General features: G+C 40.4%; 2 protein-coding genes across 3 annotated transcripts; both read right to left on the bottom strand.

Annotated features, from left to right (window-relative positions):
- Positions 1-953: 953 nt before the first annotated feature.
- Positions 954-3,040, bottom strand: LOC147324869 (uncharacterized). Its single transcript, XM_086302380.1, has 4 exons — positions 2,414-3,040; positions 1,764-1,851; positions 1,490-1,685; positions 954-1,385 (listed from the first exon to the last, which is right to left on the bottom strand). Exons 1-4 carry the CDS (start codon positions 2,826-2,828, stop codon positions 1,326-1,328), a joined length of 759 nt encoding a protein of 252 aa, XP_086158506.1. The 5' UTR covers positions 2,829-3,040; the 3' UTR covers positions 954-1,325.
- Positions 3,041-4,776: 1,736 nt separating this feature from the next.
- Positions 4,777-17,172, bottom strand: ctdspl2a (CTD (carboxy-terminal domain, RNA polymerase II, polypeptide A) small phosphatase like 2a). 2 transcript variants are annotated; one of them, XM_086299004.1, is made up of 13 exons: positions 16,843-17,172; positions 14,615-14,826; positions 12,303-12,438; positions 11,984-12,130; positions 11,564-11,803; positions 11,328-11,421; positions 10,705-10,816; positions 10,502-10,588; positions 10,332-10,394; positions 10,155-10,234; positions 8,237-8,363; positions 7,995-8,090; positions 4,777-5,733 (listed from the first exon to the last, which is right to left on the bottom strand). In XM_086299004.1, the coding sequence occupies exons 2-13, from the start codon at positions 14,801-14,803 to the stop codon at positions 5,668-5,670; spliced, it is 1,437 nt and encodes a 478-aa protein (XP_086155130.1). In that variant the 5' UTR covers positions 14,804-14,826; positions 16,843-17,172; the 3' UTR covers positions 4,777-5,667. The 2 variants fall into 2 exon arrangements, with proteins under 2 accessions (XP_086155130.1, XP_086155131.1); XM_086299005.1 differs by lacking the exon at positions 16,843-17,172 and adding an exon at positions 16,007-16,731.
- Between the last annotated feature and the right edge of the window lie 534 nt (positions 17,173-17,706).

Genomic DNA, 17,706 nt, shown 5'->3' with positions numbered 1-17,706 from the left:
TCAAACACCTCAGAAACTTGTTTGATAAAGAAGTAAAATCTCTTTTTGTTGTTATTTTTGCTTTTATCTGTTGATTGCAATGTACATTCATTGCCTACTTCATTAGGTATACTTGTTCAGCTGCTCGTTAACACCAATATCTAATCAGCCAATCACATGACACCAACCACATGGAGCAGGTTGTCTTTACCCTGCTTGGTCAAGATGACCTGCTAAAGTTCAAATCAAGCGTTAGAAGGAGGAAGTGAATTTGCTCTGAGTATCTCAGCGCTCATATGGTGGGGTCAAAATTTGGCATAAACTGCACAAATGAATCATGAATCCATCCTGAGTTGGATCAACAGTTGAAGCTGGTGGTGATTTGATGTTTTCTCAGCACACTTTGAGCATTTTTAAATGCCATAGCGTACCAGGTACTCCTGCTGCTCATGTCCATCCCTTTATAATCACAGTGCACCAATCTCCTGATGGCTCTTTCCAACATAATAAAGCTCCATTTCAGAAACCTCACATCATCTCAAACTGCTTAAGAGCATGACAATGAGTTCAGGAATAATTGCAGCATCTTGTCAAATCTGTGCTATAAAGAATTAAATTGGTATTAACTAAAAGTGGGTCCAAAGCAGTATTAGTATAGTGTACCTAATAAAGTGGCTGGTCAGTATATTTTATGGCAGTAGACTGACTGATACAGATCTATCACATGTTTGTGGGCTCTTTTTATGCAGTGGATTTACTGGTCTGGCCAAAAACTGCAGGTTGTTTGTAAAGTATTGTGTTAGTTTGTGTTTTATAAATAATGTGTTTACTGCATTTGTATTTTATAGCTGAAACTGTAAGAATATGGATTAGAATATTCAATCACTGGTAATGATATCCAGTAATTTGAGATCTAATTAAATAATTGACACACAGGTGACAGAGAGAATCTGACATATGTTTACTTAGCAGGTAGGTTTTCATGTTGTGGTACATGAATTAAACACTTATGGTGACACACAAGTTCATATAAGATACAAGAAAACACGTAAAAACAAACAGTGATTATGCCAACTGTCTAACGTCATATAAAGCAATGCACATCACTGGACAGCATTAATTAACAGCTAGAGTAGTGCAGATCCAGCCTGGTAATCCCCATAAATAAATAGAGCAAAGTCAATACATGATGGTATAGAATTTAAAAAAGTAGAAGGTTTTAATCTTGATTTAAATTGCAGGGGGCGAAAAGTAATTGTTGATTAAGTAGTTTTGAGATATTCACAGGGTTTAAACATAGCTGCCTTTCTTCACATTTTGCTACAAGTGTTCCTCTTGGTTTCTTCTTAGCTGGATGAGCTCGGACAGTCCGGGATCAAGCACACAAAATGCCCCTCGCAGTTACTCTGCAAAGAGAAAAAAAAGACCGTGTTGGATTCAGAGCGCAATGAAGAAAAAAAAAGAAAAAACAGGGAAAAGTTTGGTTTTTATTATTATTGTTTTTCCTTACCTGGAGGTTGTTGTGGCATATGGGACTGTGAGGTGCAGTCAGGTGATTGTGCACACACTTCCCAAAGTGTTGCAGACAGGTGGAATCGGACGGGGCGCAGGTCTGAGAGCACGATGGACGCTTCAGCAGCAGACAACTGGAGCAGGACGTGTGCTGGCAGGAGCCCTGGCACTCTTTATTCTGCAGAGATGTAGACCTACAGACGAGGAAATTCTGATTATTGCTAAAAACAACAAAAACAACGTGGCATTAAGAGGATGGAGAGGGGGCTCACCTGGCAGAGCAGATTGCAGAGGGGTTGGCCTGGCAGTACTCCCTGGTGCACTCTGGTTGGCAGCTCTCTGCATCCAGCTGTTCAATCACTGCACAGATTTAAAGAAATTACGAATGAGAGTCCCGCATTGTGGAGTCAGACTTTAAAAAAAGACAGGAAAACTGTAAAAGGTCTGATATCGTATTGATAACGGTGACACTTCTTTTCATCGGGGACAGATAAGATGAGTAATTATGGCTGAGGAACCTTTGATTCAAAGGAAGCCTTGACCACACTATCAGTCTTCACAGCTCATAAACCAGATTTTACCGCACCAGCACCATTCCCACTACACAGACTTACAGTCAAAGAATCTCACCAAGTGCATTTTACGCGTTTAGAGAAGATTTTAGCGCCTTTGTAGTTCCCGCCAACTTTATTTCCAGAAGGAAGAGTTAAATATTGCATTCTTGCTTACAGAGCCTTCTTTTAATTAGCATGATGGTTTCTGTACATGTGAATAAATCAGAACAACTCGATAACTTTTTTGTGCTGCTGTAAAACTTTTCATTTCCCCACTATTGCATTTCACGAGTGATTAAAGCATCACCCGTGGATCTGATGCGCAGTGGCTGCTTGTCATCATTTTAGAGTAATGGTTACAATCTCACCTGCTTTGCAGATCCCTTTGCGTTCTGCGTCTGGTTTGGCAGCTGCCGAGTCCTGAAAAACGCACACCAGCCCCTCGTCGCACTTCCCCAGGTAGTCCCACGTCCCCCCGCAGGTCTCCCCCTCCGTCTTGGCGCACACGGGGCAGCATCCGCAGACACCCGTCGTCACGCCCCCTTTACACTGGAGCTTCAGCGCCCGCCGGGAAGAGCAGTGTATCCGCTCGCAGGGCGGGCACTGAAGGGCCCGAAGCTGCTGGGTGTCCACGGGGGACGCTTTCTCCAACCCGAACACCCCCAACAGCGCACTGAGAAATAGCAGCATCCGCATCGTTGATAGACCTGACGTTATCCTGAGGGGAGAGCGCCTGTCTGCACCTTTTATATCCCCGGGCACCCCGGCATTGTCACACCACATGCTTCGTAGTTTATGAGCCACAACCTCCTCCCACCACCACCAGCCAATAGATGGATGGATTTAGTCTAAAATATACGGTTAATTATCCCCACGTCTTATCTCCACGCTATCAACAGTGCGATTTTGTTTTGAAACAAGTCTTCCGTCCGAACATTGTTAGATAAACTCGGATGAAGGTGAATTCGGAGTCACATGACCTCTGAAAGGGGCAATTCGGTGTGCACCTGTAATCAGATAATGTCCCATTTCCCAAAAGAACAAAAGGTTTAACAAATCAGCAGGTTATCTCATCCGGACGCCTCACAAGGTTCTTAGCTGAATGAAAAATCTCGCAGGTTGTGTGCATGCCAGTAAAATATGGCCGCACTCACTGGGTGTCTGTCAGTTGACATTGCAGCTGCTGTATGTCATTTCTTTCCTTTTGAAGAGGGAAACATCTGCTTAAAAGTAGGACAAACTGCTGCAGAAACATACTTAGTCCTCGGCAAGTCACAAAAAGGTAAATTGTTTTGTGTTATTGTAGTTTATGCTGCAGTTAACATATTAAAATTAGCCGCTTTGGATATTAAACCCGTTTTGCATTACTTTTTATTCAATTTTTGAATGAAAAAAAGGCCCACAATAACCCCAGCCACAAGAGATATTTAATGACTTTACTTTGAGGAAATGTTCTGTGTAAAATCCTGGAGGACAGAAAAGGATTTCTTTAGCTTTGGCTCTTAATATGCTCTATGTTCATTTGGATCCATACGAACTGTTAGTATGATGGTCCACAAACGAGAAACATAGCGAATTGGAAACACGTCCAGGTTTACTGAGTGCAGAGAAACAATTTAATAAAGGAAGATAAAACTACAATTAAAAAAAAAATATGAAGAGGCTAGACATAATGCACACAAGGTGCATTACAAAAGGAAGGTAAAGACCCTACAGTAATGCAGATAAAACCCCAGCAATCAGATGACCCCCCTATGAGCAAGCATTTGGAGACAGTGGGAAGGAAAAAAAAAAAATCCCTTCTAACAATAAGAAACCTCTGGCAGAACCAGGATCGGGGAGGGGTGGCCATCTGAGAGACCAGTTGGGGACGAGGGGAGGAAGACAGGACAAAAGTGAAAGAGAGCCACAGGTTTATTATTTTTAATAATACTAATAATTTTATTCTTCCTCTTTAAATAATACGCCAGCTAGCTAACGTTAGCTGCTATTCTCTCACTTAATTTTAATTATTCAATTAAATCTTTTTACACATTAGTCCTCATGTCCTACTGCTTAGTCGTTGACATAGCCAAAGGAGAGAAGCCCATATAGGATAAATATGCCCCGTCTAGTCCCCATAACCTTCAAAAACATTGAAGGTTATGTCATCTGATGAGGTCTAGGAAACAAAATAAAGTTTAAATTAAAAAAAAGAAAAAAGTTTTAAGTATCAAAATGATGCTTTGATCAGAAAAAGCAAACCAAAGAACTCCTGCTCCTCTTTCCTGTTGCACTGATCCCAGAGGAGCATCTCCACATTCACTCGTCCACCTCTGTATCAATTTGCATAATCCTGCAAGCTGTCTTCACTTTAAAAATAAATCTTTAAAAAAAAGTGTTGCTGAACAAACTAAAATCTCAGTTACTGCTAGGAAGCCTTGTGTCGTATAAAAATGTATTTATTTTCAAGGAAACCATTGAGTAACACTGAATACACCAGGAGTGATCATTCAATAAGTCAATAAAACTCGTGACTCCTACATCAAAGATCCCACATACAAGACGTCTTGGAAAAGAAGATTCAAAGCAAACATGTTGGCAATTTGCTGGTGCTACAATTTCATTTTTCCCCCACATAACAAATTTAGGCGATACACATCTGTGTAGAAAAGTGACAAGAGTTTACATCAACTTACAAAGGGCTGGATGTCAAAGTGCAAGATGCCTGAACCCCACCCTCCCACCCACCCCTCCTGTCAAAGAGGACGATCAAAATGTCGCAACCAGAAGCGGACTCTTAAATAAAAATCTCCAAAATTAAGATTCTGCCATTATGGGTTGGTATTCATTTGAGACCCTAGTCTATCTTACATTTCATAGCTTTAAAATATTATTTCAGAAAAATTCTTCCTCCCAAAGACACTCATTTCTTTTCTTCTTCTTCTTTTTTTTTTTTTTTTTAAACTGCACCTTATAAGAGACGACTGCATGTAATGGAGTAAAGCATCACAGGAATTATGCAGGCATACAACAGAAAAGCAGCTGCTTATCAACAAGTTCAAACAAAACAACATTTTATCAGTTAAAAAAGAAAAAAGCAACCGAGTCAGAGTACATACTAAAATCTGAAGTGAAACTAAAAGGACTTAAAAACCTCAGAGAAAAACAAACAAACAAAAAAACAAAACAATTATGTACATATATTTACAGGCAAATAGAGTGAATATTTTACAGGTTTGACTGGCCACTGGAGGTCAGGAGGAAACCAACAATGTCCTTGTAATCCAACACTGTGACATTCAGTTTTGTCAAATGACAAAATACCTTCCAGGAGGCCGTCTGCAAGGTCGCACTGAAAACAAGTGAGCTAAGAAACCTCTGCTCTGAGTCTGCCTTCACTGTGTGTGCGTGTGCGTGTGTGTGCGTGTGTGTGGAGAAACATCCAGGACTTTTTTTGTGGACTCGAGCATAATTTTCATTTTTTCTTTTTTTTTTGTACGACTTAAAAAAATTATAATAATGGCAATGTTGTGTATGTAACACTGCCATTCAGAGCTGAATCCACTGAAGACATCCTTCTATGAGTCCGTTTGTTTTTTTTCCTTCTTCCACTGCGATCTTGTAAATGAACATTAGCACCTCAGTCTGGAGGGAGGAGGTCGTGCAAACGAAACCGCTCTCGGATGTGCGGTCTGACGTCTTCATTCTGGGACGAGACAGACAAGGTGAGACTGATTTAAAAACTGTAAATTATTAAAATTTCATTTTGATCACACATTCAGGATGTCTTCTTCTCTGCACGAGAAACAAGTAAAGACAAACTTTCACTAAATGCAATGTGTTTAGAGCTGGGCTGCTAATATTTTCAGTTGATACTGATATCACGTTAAAATTAAAATCCCTACTTCCGTAAAGTTCAAAGGTTCCCTTTTACACCAAAATGAGATGTTAAAATTTACGGTTGAGCCGTTGAACATGATAAATGCGCTGCTACATTGTGCAATTGTATTTTAAATATGTGACATGGGTTTTCTGACAAGGAAAAACCTTCAAGTGTTACAGAAGAACAAAAACGAACTGCAACACTAAATTCTTTGGTCAGGTCCAAAAAAATAAAGCAGCTATTACAACAAAAAATTTAATAAATACAGTATAGAGGTAAAGCATTTTAACTCCACAAACAGAAAATACTAAACATATCAGTACAAATTTTTAAAAACTTTCAAATATACATAAAAGGAGAACATAAGCAAAACTAACACTCAATTGTGTTCTACTTTTGTATCAATGGGAGTCTCAGTCATGGATGTCTGTGAAGCTTCTCAGTCATCCAGGTCATTGTAGTCTAAGGAGCTTGGAAAGAAAAAAGCGTCTGGAGTTCTTTAAGTTGCTTGAAGACGTTTCACCTCTCATCCAAGAAGCTTCTTCAGTTCTAGGGTCAAATGGTGGAGAGTCCCAGATTTAAGCCCTGTGGGAGTGTCCCCCTGAAGAGGGACAATGGACCCCCTAATGAGACGCCAGACGCTTTAATGCCCACTCACAGCCTGGGCCATCTGACCTCAGTAAATTACAGGATAAGGTGGGGCTAGGTGAAACGTCTTCAAGCAACTTAAAGAAGTCCAGACACTTTTTTCTTTCCAAGCTCCTTAGACCTCAGTCATGGATCAGATGTGTGACTCGTTCCACCACTAATCCGCTGTGGTAGTAAAAAGCTGTTCATCTCTCCCTCTTCTCTCCACATGTAGCAGGATAAAGTCGTCTGAGAGAAACGTTTATAGCCACGAAGTTGGTAACAGGCTCAGTTTCTCTAATCAGCTTCTTAAATCTGACATTTTCGACTCTGCTTACTGGCATCATGCCTTGTCACCTGGCCTTTGTGGAAACCTGCTTTCAACACAGTTTGCAGTGTTGGAGCGCACACTACTCTGTTCTGAGTTTTCCTTTTCTGTTGCCATGTCGTCTTTTACCTTGCCCGAGCTTTTAGCGCAATGCGTGTAGCAGCCCAAATATAAGCTCATGTGCTGCTGCCGGCTGTCTCTCCTACCCCGTGTACGTCAACCCAACCTGTGTGGCTTTGATGTTATTCTACCCACATGACTGTCTTGGCACTACTTATTGTCAATGGCCTTTTGTGTTGTCCGTCAAAACATGGATGGAGTGAGCTCTATCGATTTTATACCGACCATGTTTGATATCACTATTGAGTAAACCTTTTGCATGATAATGTTATCGTTTTATTGCCCAGCTCTAATCATGATATTACTGAGCATGTCAATCCAGCAGAGTTAATGTTACACAGTGCTGTGTTAATAGCAATGTTTGCCTCTCACGTCCGTCTTCCTCTGCTTTACTCACATTACCTAAAACTTCTCTGCACCATTTTACTTTCTGCTCTTTTTTGGTTGCACTTCCTCTCAGACCACCTTCTCTTTGCTGACTGGGTTTATACACTTACAAAGCTTTGAAAAAAAATCTAATATTAAAATGTGAGCGTTGTTGACTGAGTTGACACTTCCCTTTTTTGTGGTTAAATGCATTGGTCACAAAACTAAACCTGGCACCAAATTAAGCCATTGACAGCTGACTGACAGCTGTTATCTAACCAAGAGTTAGACTACAGCTTTCTAGCCAATCAAAATTTGCGATTTCAGCAGCCATACGCAGCATTTTGTTGGTACAGTGCAGTGGTTTTCAAACCATGAACCAATGCAGATATACAGACTGAAACTCAGTTAAATGAATCAGTAGCAAAGTAAGAAACTTAACTGGTTTGTTTAAATAATTTACACATATTTGTTTATATGTTCTCTATTAGCAACACTAAATATAAAACTGGTAAGTTTATTACACAGCTAACTCTGCGTGTGGTGAAGAGTGGGTGGAACAGTGACAGCAGACTGCCAGCTGTGGTTATTTTCCACTGGTGTGAATGCACAGATGCAAATATTTACAAGTCCAAGTACATACCAGCTCCACAAGTTTCTCGAGGAAAGGAATAAGCTTTAGAAGCTCGTTGTCATTTCTATCCACAAACCAGCTCTCAATGGGGATTCCATTGGAAAGCTGAAAGAAACAAAAACGCGTGTTTAGATCAATGTGACACAAAATCATGGATAAAAGTGCAGTTTAAAATGAATTCATTCATTTAAAAAAAACAAAAAACAAATAAACAACTAATAATAAAATAATTTCTGGTGTAAGAACTTTACCTGATAAGCAAAGGCTTGGGGTGAGTTGTCGATTATTACAGTTTTGGAAAGATCCCGCCCGAGAATGTTTAGGTCTTTAATGTAATTTCCTTGAACGCACACACAGTGCTCACGAAATAGTCTATGTCTAAAAGAAAGAAAGCAAAAAAGAAAAATGCAGCATGACAGATTTATTCCGAGAAAATAACACCAAAGGAAGAAGAGCTCTGGTGAAGTTAATGATGCTTACAGAAAAATTCAAAGGGTCAAATGATTTACACTGTGCATTTGTCCCGAGGTTGGCGGTAAGGTGACAGAAGGAAAAGAAATTAATAAATGTTTCATGAAAAAAAAAACAACCCAAAAAACCCCAAAAACAAATGCAAGCGTCCCGACAGGCATTTCAGATTGGTTTGTTTGAAACAATGAAAAGGGAGTGAATGGTGCTTTCAGAATAATATATTCATGAAACACTGGACACGCTGAGAGGACCAAATCAGTAATGCTGGTTGTGCTTGAATGAGTGAGAAAAATGATATAAGCTGCATGTTTATGTGCAAGTGATGACCTTCAAATATTAATCATAAATAAATAAATGAATGACACCCACCATCAGTTTGCCAAAATACCAATGCAAGGTGGGTATGACTGGGAAACTGCATGCTTACTGGCTAACAACTCGTGATTGACAAGACACTATTTTGATACATAATATTTGCAAAAAAGAGATTTAGTCCAAGCAAGTCCAGCAATAGCAAAATGGTGAAAAGTGCAACACTAACTAGAATTGGAGAAAGTCTTTAAAATATGATTTGTGGCTCAGTGCTACAGGCAACATTGCCTTCAAACTTTTATTTTGAAGGCAACATGATCTCAATTTCTGGTTTGTGTTACACTTTTCACAGCTTCACTACAGCCAGCAGAGCTGCTGAACAGCATTTGTAGAGAGGTCCATAACTTCCATGCAAACTACAACTGCAGCTGCCAAAGCAATCACAAAGAGGGTTTTGCCAATCAGTTGGGGAATGCACATTTATGCTAGCAACAGGTTGTTGCCAGGGAGTTACTAACCACTCTGCAAACCTGTGTGACTGGACCTTAAGCAACTGTTTTTCCAGCGACTACCAGCAACCCCAATAATCACTTGCAACTCAATTGCAGTCAGAACACTAGTCTTGGTCTGTTGGGCGCTAGCTTCTTCCATCTTCTCGGTTTGGAGTTCGTTGCTAACATCGTCATCTGATACATCCTTTCTGGCTTTTTTAGGTTTAGGTCCTTGTTTAATCAGCATCCTGACTGGCTGGGTCGGAGCAAGTGCTAATAAAAGAGTGGCTTTAGCTGCGGTGTAGGTGCAATTAGAGGATGTAAAGATCGGAGCTCAAAGTTTTGCTGCCGTTCAGATACACGAAACAGCCAGAAGCCTTACTAGTTGGGGAATACTGATTTTTTCCCCCTCATGACTCTCCAGAGCTGTGCATAGGCTCTGCTTAGGAGCGACACACAACCAAGCTGGTTGCCTGATAAACTGAACCTCTTCTAAACAACAACGGAGCTTGCTGAGAAGTCCAAACACAAATCTTCAAAGGATTTGTTTACAAAATCAACACAACCAGGAAGGGGGAGGAGCTTTATGGCTTTTCCAGTAAAGAAAACCTGCTGTTAGTTTTACTGGAAAAGGAAACACGAAGAACTTGAATACTGGATAGTACACCTGGTATAAAAATCAAGGAAGTTCCTTTTTTTTTTTTTCCTGTGTCAAGAGCGATATTTTAAATGTTCATCTTGGATCTTCTCCTAAGGATGACTACAGAATAAAGCTGGTGAACTCTGATGGAATGAATACAGGTTTGTATCCTGTTCATTTCCTCTCTTACTCTACAGCTACCAGACATCTTACAAAGCAGGCAGAGTTCATCTTTGGATGCACGTTCCCACTGACCTTACTAACTGTTTTTTCGGATCCAGGATGTTGAGCAACTTGTCAGCATAGACCTTCTTTGAAGCAGTGAAGAGAATAATCTGAAATTTTAATGGACAGCAATAAATGACTAATACTGAATCTGAGAGGAGGCCAGACTAAACAAACGTATGCACTCTAACAAAAGATGCCTCTTACCTCGTACAACTGAGACATGCGCTCGAGAAACTCTCTGAAAAAGGGCCTCAACCGAACATACACCTGCAGGTTTAAAAAAAAAAAAGAAAAAATAGATCAAGAGACAGAAGGTTTAGGAACAGCCATAAAAAGTGAGTCTCTTAAACTGGGGAATGATGCTGAACCTGTACCTGGTATATTACATCTTGAAAAAGCACGGGGAATGTCAGAGCTGCATCTTCGAGCTCATTCAAACTACAATGAACCAGAGTTTCATCCTGGAAGCAAGAGAAGAAAAAAACAAATTATTTTTATTTTATTGTTGTCTTTAATTTGAGTCTTTTTTTTTTATTTTATTTTGAGATGAAAGCATAAGGGACATTTTGCTGCTTACCAGATCAAGGACAAGAGAAAACTCTGGTGTGCTGCGTGTTTTTAAAGGCAGCGCCGGTTTGCGTGTTAACTGCTCTTCTGTCAGCGGAGGCACGTGCTTGATGAAGAAGTACCTCGAATTTAAAGAAACCAAAAGGAAATATATCAACAGTCAAAAATCACAAGTATTTAAATGTCCCAGTTGAACCTTTGATAGTAATATAACTTATTTACTGTTTCTTTTATAGATGTTGGATAAAAAAAATAAAGGAAAACAAAGAGAATATTTAATCTTCACTGGGGGAATCGGGGATGAGCAAACAGTATCCTCCAGTGAAGTAAACGCAGAGCGATGCACAGACTTAAAAGTGTGGTTTTGCTGCCACCTGGTGGCTGAAAGTTTCACAACAAGCTCAACACCAGCATACAAAGTCACCTTGAATGTGATTTCAAGTGGAATCACACCACAAAACTCAACAAAGACAGGGTTTGCTGCGCAAAGTGCAAGCTCAAATTTAACAACAATGCAGCACTTATTCTATTAGCACCAAGTCTATTAATGTTTACTTAATTAACACTGAAAGGATTTATATTAAATTTAGAGTTTGTTTTAAAAAAAAAGAAAAAAAAAATTGATTAACTTACGGGTCGAAAACTTCCCAGTCCTCATCGTATGAGGGTTCTGCTGGAACTGCAGGTAATGAGTGTGGATAGCTGCCATCTGGCATACACCCAGGAGCTGACAGAGACACATAAGATTTAAGAGAAATTCAAATGCAATGATTCTGAGAAATAACAAGCCTCTACTGTGAAGTTGTCCTTGTTTATGTGAATTAAGTTTTAAATTCAAGGAGGATTAGGCCTAACGTGCGTGGTCGTACCTGTTAACGGGGGCATGTCAGTTTCAGTGACGATCTCTCCTTCTTCTATGGTTGTATCGGAGGTAATGTGGAGCCTCTGTGGTAAAATCGGAGCAGTGTGACACGGAGCGATGCCCTCGGTGGATGTGAGGGTGGATGTGAGAGTGCTGCTCGGCATCTCTTCAGCCTGCTCGATGTCCAGCTGTTTCATGATTTCCTCTGCCTCCATGGCTTGGCCGGGAGAATCAGAGCCAGGAGTGGCTTAACAGAGGGAATACAAATAAGATGTGGCTTTCAGTCATATATCGCTGGTTCTTCAGAAAAAACCCCTAAAACCATTCAGTTTATGATATTTCAGCATGATTGTTTGTTATCATTTATTTATTAATTCAGCCTAAATTACCTGTGGATCGGCTACAGAATACTTGTGGACTTTCTTACCAGTTTTAGTTGCTGGTGAGAAAAAGTTGAAGACTGGGGAGAAGATGGTTCCAAGGAGGGTGGTGCGTGGTGGGCTGCTCGTTGAGTCGACGGGGGCCTCCAGTTTACCGTTTGGTTTAATTGGTTTACTATGGCAGGTCATGGTGTCTTTTGAAGAAAAGAAGAAAAAAAAAAGGAGGGGGAAAAAGGACATGGTTTTAGTTTGTTGACACTATTGTAAAATTTTTAGGGTTCTTAAGACAGAGCTATAAAACTGCAGAATATACATGAAAGATATGCGAATTGTTATGGTCAGCTTCTATAGACTGGTCTGTCATACCTTTATTTGGACTTTTCCGGCAAACTCTGGATACGGATTTATTAGAGAGGCCTCTAGTCTGTGGTGTTGAAGTAATGAGATCACCGTCGGGATTACAATCAATACGACTCCGCTTGGCAGGAATATCCTGCTCCACCTAAAAAGAAACGACACACACAGTTACAAATGTACATAATTGACATTTTTCCACAGCAGCACTGAAAGCAGTTGCCATGACATTACCACAGAAAGCGCATCTTTAATTTCTCAATGTGGATGTTTTACAAGCATGTGATGACATTTGATTAAAAATGTGACTTCTGTTCTGGGGCGGAACGGTGCTCAGTGGTTAGCACTGCCACCTCGTAACAAGAAGGTTCTAGATTTGAATCCACTGGCCGCCCGGGGCCTTTTCTGTGTCTGCGTGGGCTCTCTCGGGGTACTCTAGCCTCCCCCCACAATCCAAAAACATTCATGTTAGGTTAAATGGTGATTCCAAATTGGCTGCAGGTTTGAGTGTGACTGTCAATGGTTGTGTGGGTCAACCCTGCAATAGACAGGCAACCTGTCGAGAGTACACTCCATCTCTACCCCATGACCTCTACGATAGCCTCAAGTCTGCCTCACCACTATGAATTAAATAAATGGAAGAAAACTGAAGGATGATCTGTTAAAAGTCAGTGCACTGACATACCTCACTAACCCACTAAACTTGCTTTGTAGTACCCCTCTAAGGACATAACAATGATAACAATACTGGCAGCTGCCAGTGCTACCCCTCAGCTTCCTAGTAGATGCACTTATAAATCAAACTCCCAGTGACCTCTGACCTTGAGGTTGAGATCACTGAAATTCAAACATAGTAGATGCACCTATGGTATGAATGGCACATTATCAAGTTATCACTTTCACAAACCTGCGTGAGCACATGCCACACACAGAGTTTTGTCTGCCAAGTAGGGAGACAACAAAACCCCATGGACCTTTTTATGGCTGAGGGGTAAAAACAGAGTGTGCAAAGTGCTTTGACTGACAGGAAAAAGGAGAACACTCAACTCAATGCAACTTGTTAAGTCAAACTGTCCCAACACCACTAAATGAAGCCCTCCTTTGAAATGAATGTGTGACATTGTCACTGCATTTGCATGCAGCTGGTGATGCAGAAAATGTCTACATGTTTTTTTTTTACATTCTGTTCTACCTGTTTTACACTGCTGGAACTTCAGTTACTAGAACACAGACCAGAAAACTGATTATGGTTACATTATTAGGCCGTTTATCAAACAGGATATCTATTCAATCAATAAAATTGATTTCACTTTAATCTGGTGGCAAACTAAACTGATTTCCAAGTCTAATTTATTAGGTTGTGAGACAGAGTCAGAGTCAAACACACAGAGTAACCTCTGATGCTTTAATAGATGCATTTTAAAGGTTTCAAGCTCTAATGTGTGGCTGCTTGGTCGGAAATAAAAAAACAGCAAAGATATTAACATGTTTACTTTACTCCACAGTATGCTAATAATGATCATGAACTCAGTAGATCTGGGGATTTTCTGCAGCATTGCATTTTCTTGTATTCCTGTAAGCAGCAGTGTTGCATTTTACTGTGATATTGTCATGTTTTTTTACAGAGTAAAATGTCTCTGATTGGAATGAGTGGTGCTAAATCGAACCATTTTTGTGCAGAAGAGTCAAACGATGTGGGCAAACGCCGCCCCTTTTACGTGAGCATGCAAGCAGAAAGCTTAAGTTTATCTCTGATTGGGGTTTAAGGTATTGTTAAGCCAGCAGACACAAAGAAAACCTGGCTGTGTAGAACTAAAACACATTAGGATGCATTAGTGTATGTGTTTATTAAGGCTGACATGCCTGCATAGCATGAACGCTGTGCTTGTATTATAATCCCTATTCTGAACTTTTTAGATCTTGCCCCTGACATTCATCACCTGTGTTATATTAACAAAAATTTACAATGAAAACTAAAAAAAACAAATAAAAACCAAGCAAACTAGCACTATGTGGAAACTGTAAAACTAAACAACGTGGAAAAAATTAACGAACCCACTGAAGCCTATAGGAGGTTTCGGCAGTCTAAGACAAAAATATCTAACTTTTGTGTGGACATCAGTAATTTGAGTCAGACTTAAAATAATTGTAAACCTGCTGTTTCGATGGCTAAAAACACTACTAACAGTTACATGCGTGACACAGCTTCCCTTTATCAGCTTTTTGGTTTGTTTTTTTAAGTAGCTGTGTGTGTTCTTGCGCCGTACTATGAAGCACAGAATGAAGCACATAAAACAAAACAAAAAAAAAAAAGCTGTGCTTACCTTGACTGCATTTCCACGAATGAATTTCTTGATAGTGGAGAACAGGCCTGTCTCATTCTTCTGCATTTTGCCTCGACCTCTCACCGGCGATGGCTCCACTTCACAGTGTTTCCTTTTGGCCTGGGACGGGTGGGTTTGATGGCCTACGCTCGGCTGCTGAGGAGCTTTACGCACTCTCAGCTTCATCATGTACCAACGTCACATAGAAAAATCTGACAAGGAAGGAAAAGATGGAGTTAAGTCGACTGAGCGGTTTTGACACTGCACTTCAAACACAAAGGGTAGACACTCAATCCTTTGTGTTATAACAGTAAACACAATCCATCCATAAATGGTAAAAAAAAAAAAAAGAAAAAAAAAAGTGTGCTTTGCCGCTCTGACAGGAATCGTGCATGTCCCCATTACTTATGACCAAAAATGCAAGTTACACTCAAGTACATGAAACTCTACCCCCCCCAAGAAAACCCCCTCAAAAAACCTAGACTGTGATAAAAACATAAAAATTATCACTATTTTAAATTGTTTTTTTAATTTGTAAAAAAGGTGTTTTAATTTACTTGAGTATCAAAAGGGCTTTTGTTTACCAAAAGGTCAGAAACAGCAGGAAATTGCACAAGTTCCTCTCCAACCATGTGCCTAAAAATCCTGATAGGTTTTCAGATCTGCTGCCCAGCCAATATCATACAAGACAAGACTTTTTACATAAACACAAAGCAAACATTTCTTATCCTGACAAGGACTTGTGCTGAGCAGGATATAGCAACTTCTCTCTTCGGCAGACAAACTGTGTCAGGGTTTTTCCTGGCTTAAAAATAAAAAAAATAAATAAAAAAATTGGCCTTTGGGCGTTACTATGCAAGTACAGCAAGGGCTAAGACTGAGTTACTTCATCTATGTTCTTTCTTGCTTATTTTCTAAACAAAATAATACTAAAAAAATAAAAATACACCACAAAGCTAACCATCTTTTTTAAGCTCTACCCACAAACATCTTTAATGTGTTTGAGTTTTTTTTTTTTGGTTTTTTTTTTTTTTAAATGCACGAAAAACACTGATGCAGCTTCTAAATTCCCCTCAGTTTCCAACGCAAATTCTTGTTTTATGAAATACGTGTAAATACAGGTCACATACGTTGACATGACTGTGTGTGGTTCTAGTTTACTATAGCAAAGAAGCAAGTTCCTAAAGTTGTATTTATTTATGTTTACAGTTTTCACATCCTCATTCTGTCTCCCTTCGCAGATACAGTCAAATGCGTTTTTATTGGCGTGCTAAAGCTGTGCAACGAAAACCCACGATTTATGGACACTTCACCACCAATCTAGTCAAAATGTGTGCAGACAATTGAGTAACTTAAGGAAGCTCATCAAATTAGTTCAGATGAAACGCATACCTTTGCCTTTTTTTTTAGCTGTCACGGCCACTCGACTCCGGTATAAATGAAAGAAAAGTTATGAAAACAAAAAATTCGTGTAAGCCGGACCGGTCAGCGGAGTGGGTGGTAAACAGCAGAAGTTAGCAAAAATATGAAGCTTTCGAGTTATCCGAGGTTAGCTGCTGCTTAGAGGATAGGCTTTGTGTTTATATATGTTTGCTAAGTTGTTGCTGAATGAGATCTGACAGCAAACAGCACCGCTGTCTAACGTTATGTAACATCAGACGGGCTACCTTAACGCCAACGACGTCAGCTACCGCTAACGTTAGCCAACCGCTGACATTTAGCATCAATACTACACAGACAACACCGCTCTGACGCTGATGCCCCGCATTATTTGGCCCACCGCCGACTTTACGTAGTCAGAACTGACACCTGTAGGCTTAACAGAACTGTTGTTAATGCTAGCATAAAACAGGCGCTGTCTGTCAGTGGGTTCTGTGGCTAACGTTAACCAAACTATAGTTAGCTTGCAAGCTAACAAAACGCCAAAGGCAGCAAAAGCCATTTCGTGACATTACTCCCTCCGCTTCAAAAAACTCCTCTAGTGTGTCTTCCGACAGCATATCTATAGGTAATATGGAAATTACTCTTTAATCCTTCAGTGAAATAAAGGTAATTAAAGCAAACTTCGCTGTGGCTAACGCGTCATTTTGTTCGCTCCCGTAACCATCTTTAGCAATTGAGACTACGCCCCCTTCGGTAGCCAACGTTAGCTGCTAGCTAGCAGGAGTCGGGCTTTCACGGGGGGGACAAGCCTTTTTGTTTACATGTTGACGTTGTTCGATGCTTACCGATGATCTAGGAAGCTCTTCAAAACGTCCCGCAGCGTTGTCAGCTCTCGGCCACGACCGTGGCGGCCACGGACAAAGATCGGGCCGTGGTTGTTGCCGCCAGCTGTGTCCGTCGCTCAGTAGCTAGTCACAGATCGACCATGTCTGCGGACGCCATTTCCCGCCTCATCACAAACATAACGTTGCGGTGCGCAGAAGAATGTGACACACACGTAGGTGAACCAACGTGGCGAGCGCAGTCAACAGGAAAATGGCTTTAGTATGTGCGCAGCTGGACCCGGGCTCTCCGTCACATTTTATCCCTGCTGGTGCTGTTGTGCGACTGCAAGAATCCTGTATTAATTAAGCCGAATCTGAACGTTTGGACTGCAAATTGGCATTTTTTGTAGGACAGTGGCCAGGATGGTTCAGACGTTTTAAGACTTTCAAAAATCTTGCAAGCAAAAAACAAAATCCCAAAACAAAAGCAGCTTCTCCACATTATACTGTATAATTGGACTAAAAGCAGGCTCAGCTTTTAGTCAAATTTAGATCATCTCTTGTTGGGGGGGGGGGGGATGAAAGTGAATTAAACTTAGCATTTAACCAAATCCGAGACAGTCATTTAAATATCCCTGCAGGTTTCCGACATTTATTGATGTTTTTAACGTTGACATTAAACTGCTGCTGGAAAGGTGATCACGAACTGAAGACATATTCTGCCAGTTTGCAATAAGAAGTGTAGTCCTGCTGATGACCTTTAATATGCAGAGAGAAGAATAAAGAGTAGTCTGTTTGAATCCAGTGACCCAGGTCTCTGGATTTTGCAAATTAAATCCAACTTTTATACAAGTACACATCAAAGTCTATTGATAGTGATCAGGT

The sequence above is a fragment of the Aulonocara sp. 'chitande type north' Nkhata Bay genome, linkage group LG7 (genome assembly GCF_057382095.1).
Source record: "Aulonocara sp. 'chitande type north' Nkhata Bay isolate Kocher_YH1m ecotype deep benthic linkage group LG7, A_spYH_male_GT1.1, whole genome shotgun sequence".
Taxonomy (NCBI): Eukaryota; Metazoa; Chordata; class Actinopteri; order Cichliformes; family Cichlidae; genus Aulonocara; species Aulonocara sp. 'chitande type north' Nkhata Bay.
This window is presented reverse-complemented; position numbering and strand designations above follow the sequence as displayed.

Bases quoted from the DNA above. Each gene is read 5' to 3' on its own strand.
- LOC147324869 (XM_086302380.1), bottom strand. From the start codon at position 2,828: ATGTGGTGTGACAATGCCGGGGTGCCCGGGGATATAAAAGGTGCAGAC. The intron at 1,852-2,413 runs GTGAGATTGTAA...AAATCTGTGCAG, and splicing joins CAAAGGGATCTGCAAAGCAG to TGATTGAACAGCTGGATGCA. The intron at 1,386-1,489 runs GTAAGGAAAAAC...TTCTCTTTGCAG, and splicing joins TATGCCACAACAACCTCCAG to AGTAACTGCGAGGGGCATTT.
- ctdspl2a (XM_086299004.1), bottom strand. From the start codon at position 14,803: ATGATGAAGCTGAGAGTGCGTAAAGCTCCTCAGCAGCCGAGCGTAGGC. The intron at 11,422-11,563 runs GTACGACCACGC...TGTCTCTGTCAG, and splicing joins TGACATGCCCCCGTTAACAG to CTCCTGGGTGTATGCCAGAT. The intron at 8,364-10,154 runs GTCAGTGGGAAC...TCTTTCTTTTAG, and splicing joins CCGAAAAAACAGTTAGTAAG to ACATAGACTATTTCGTGAGC.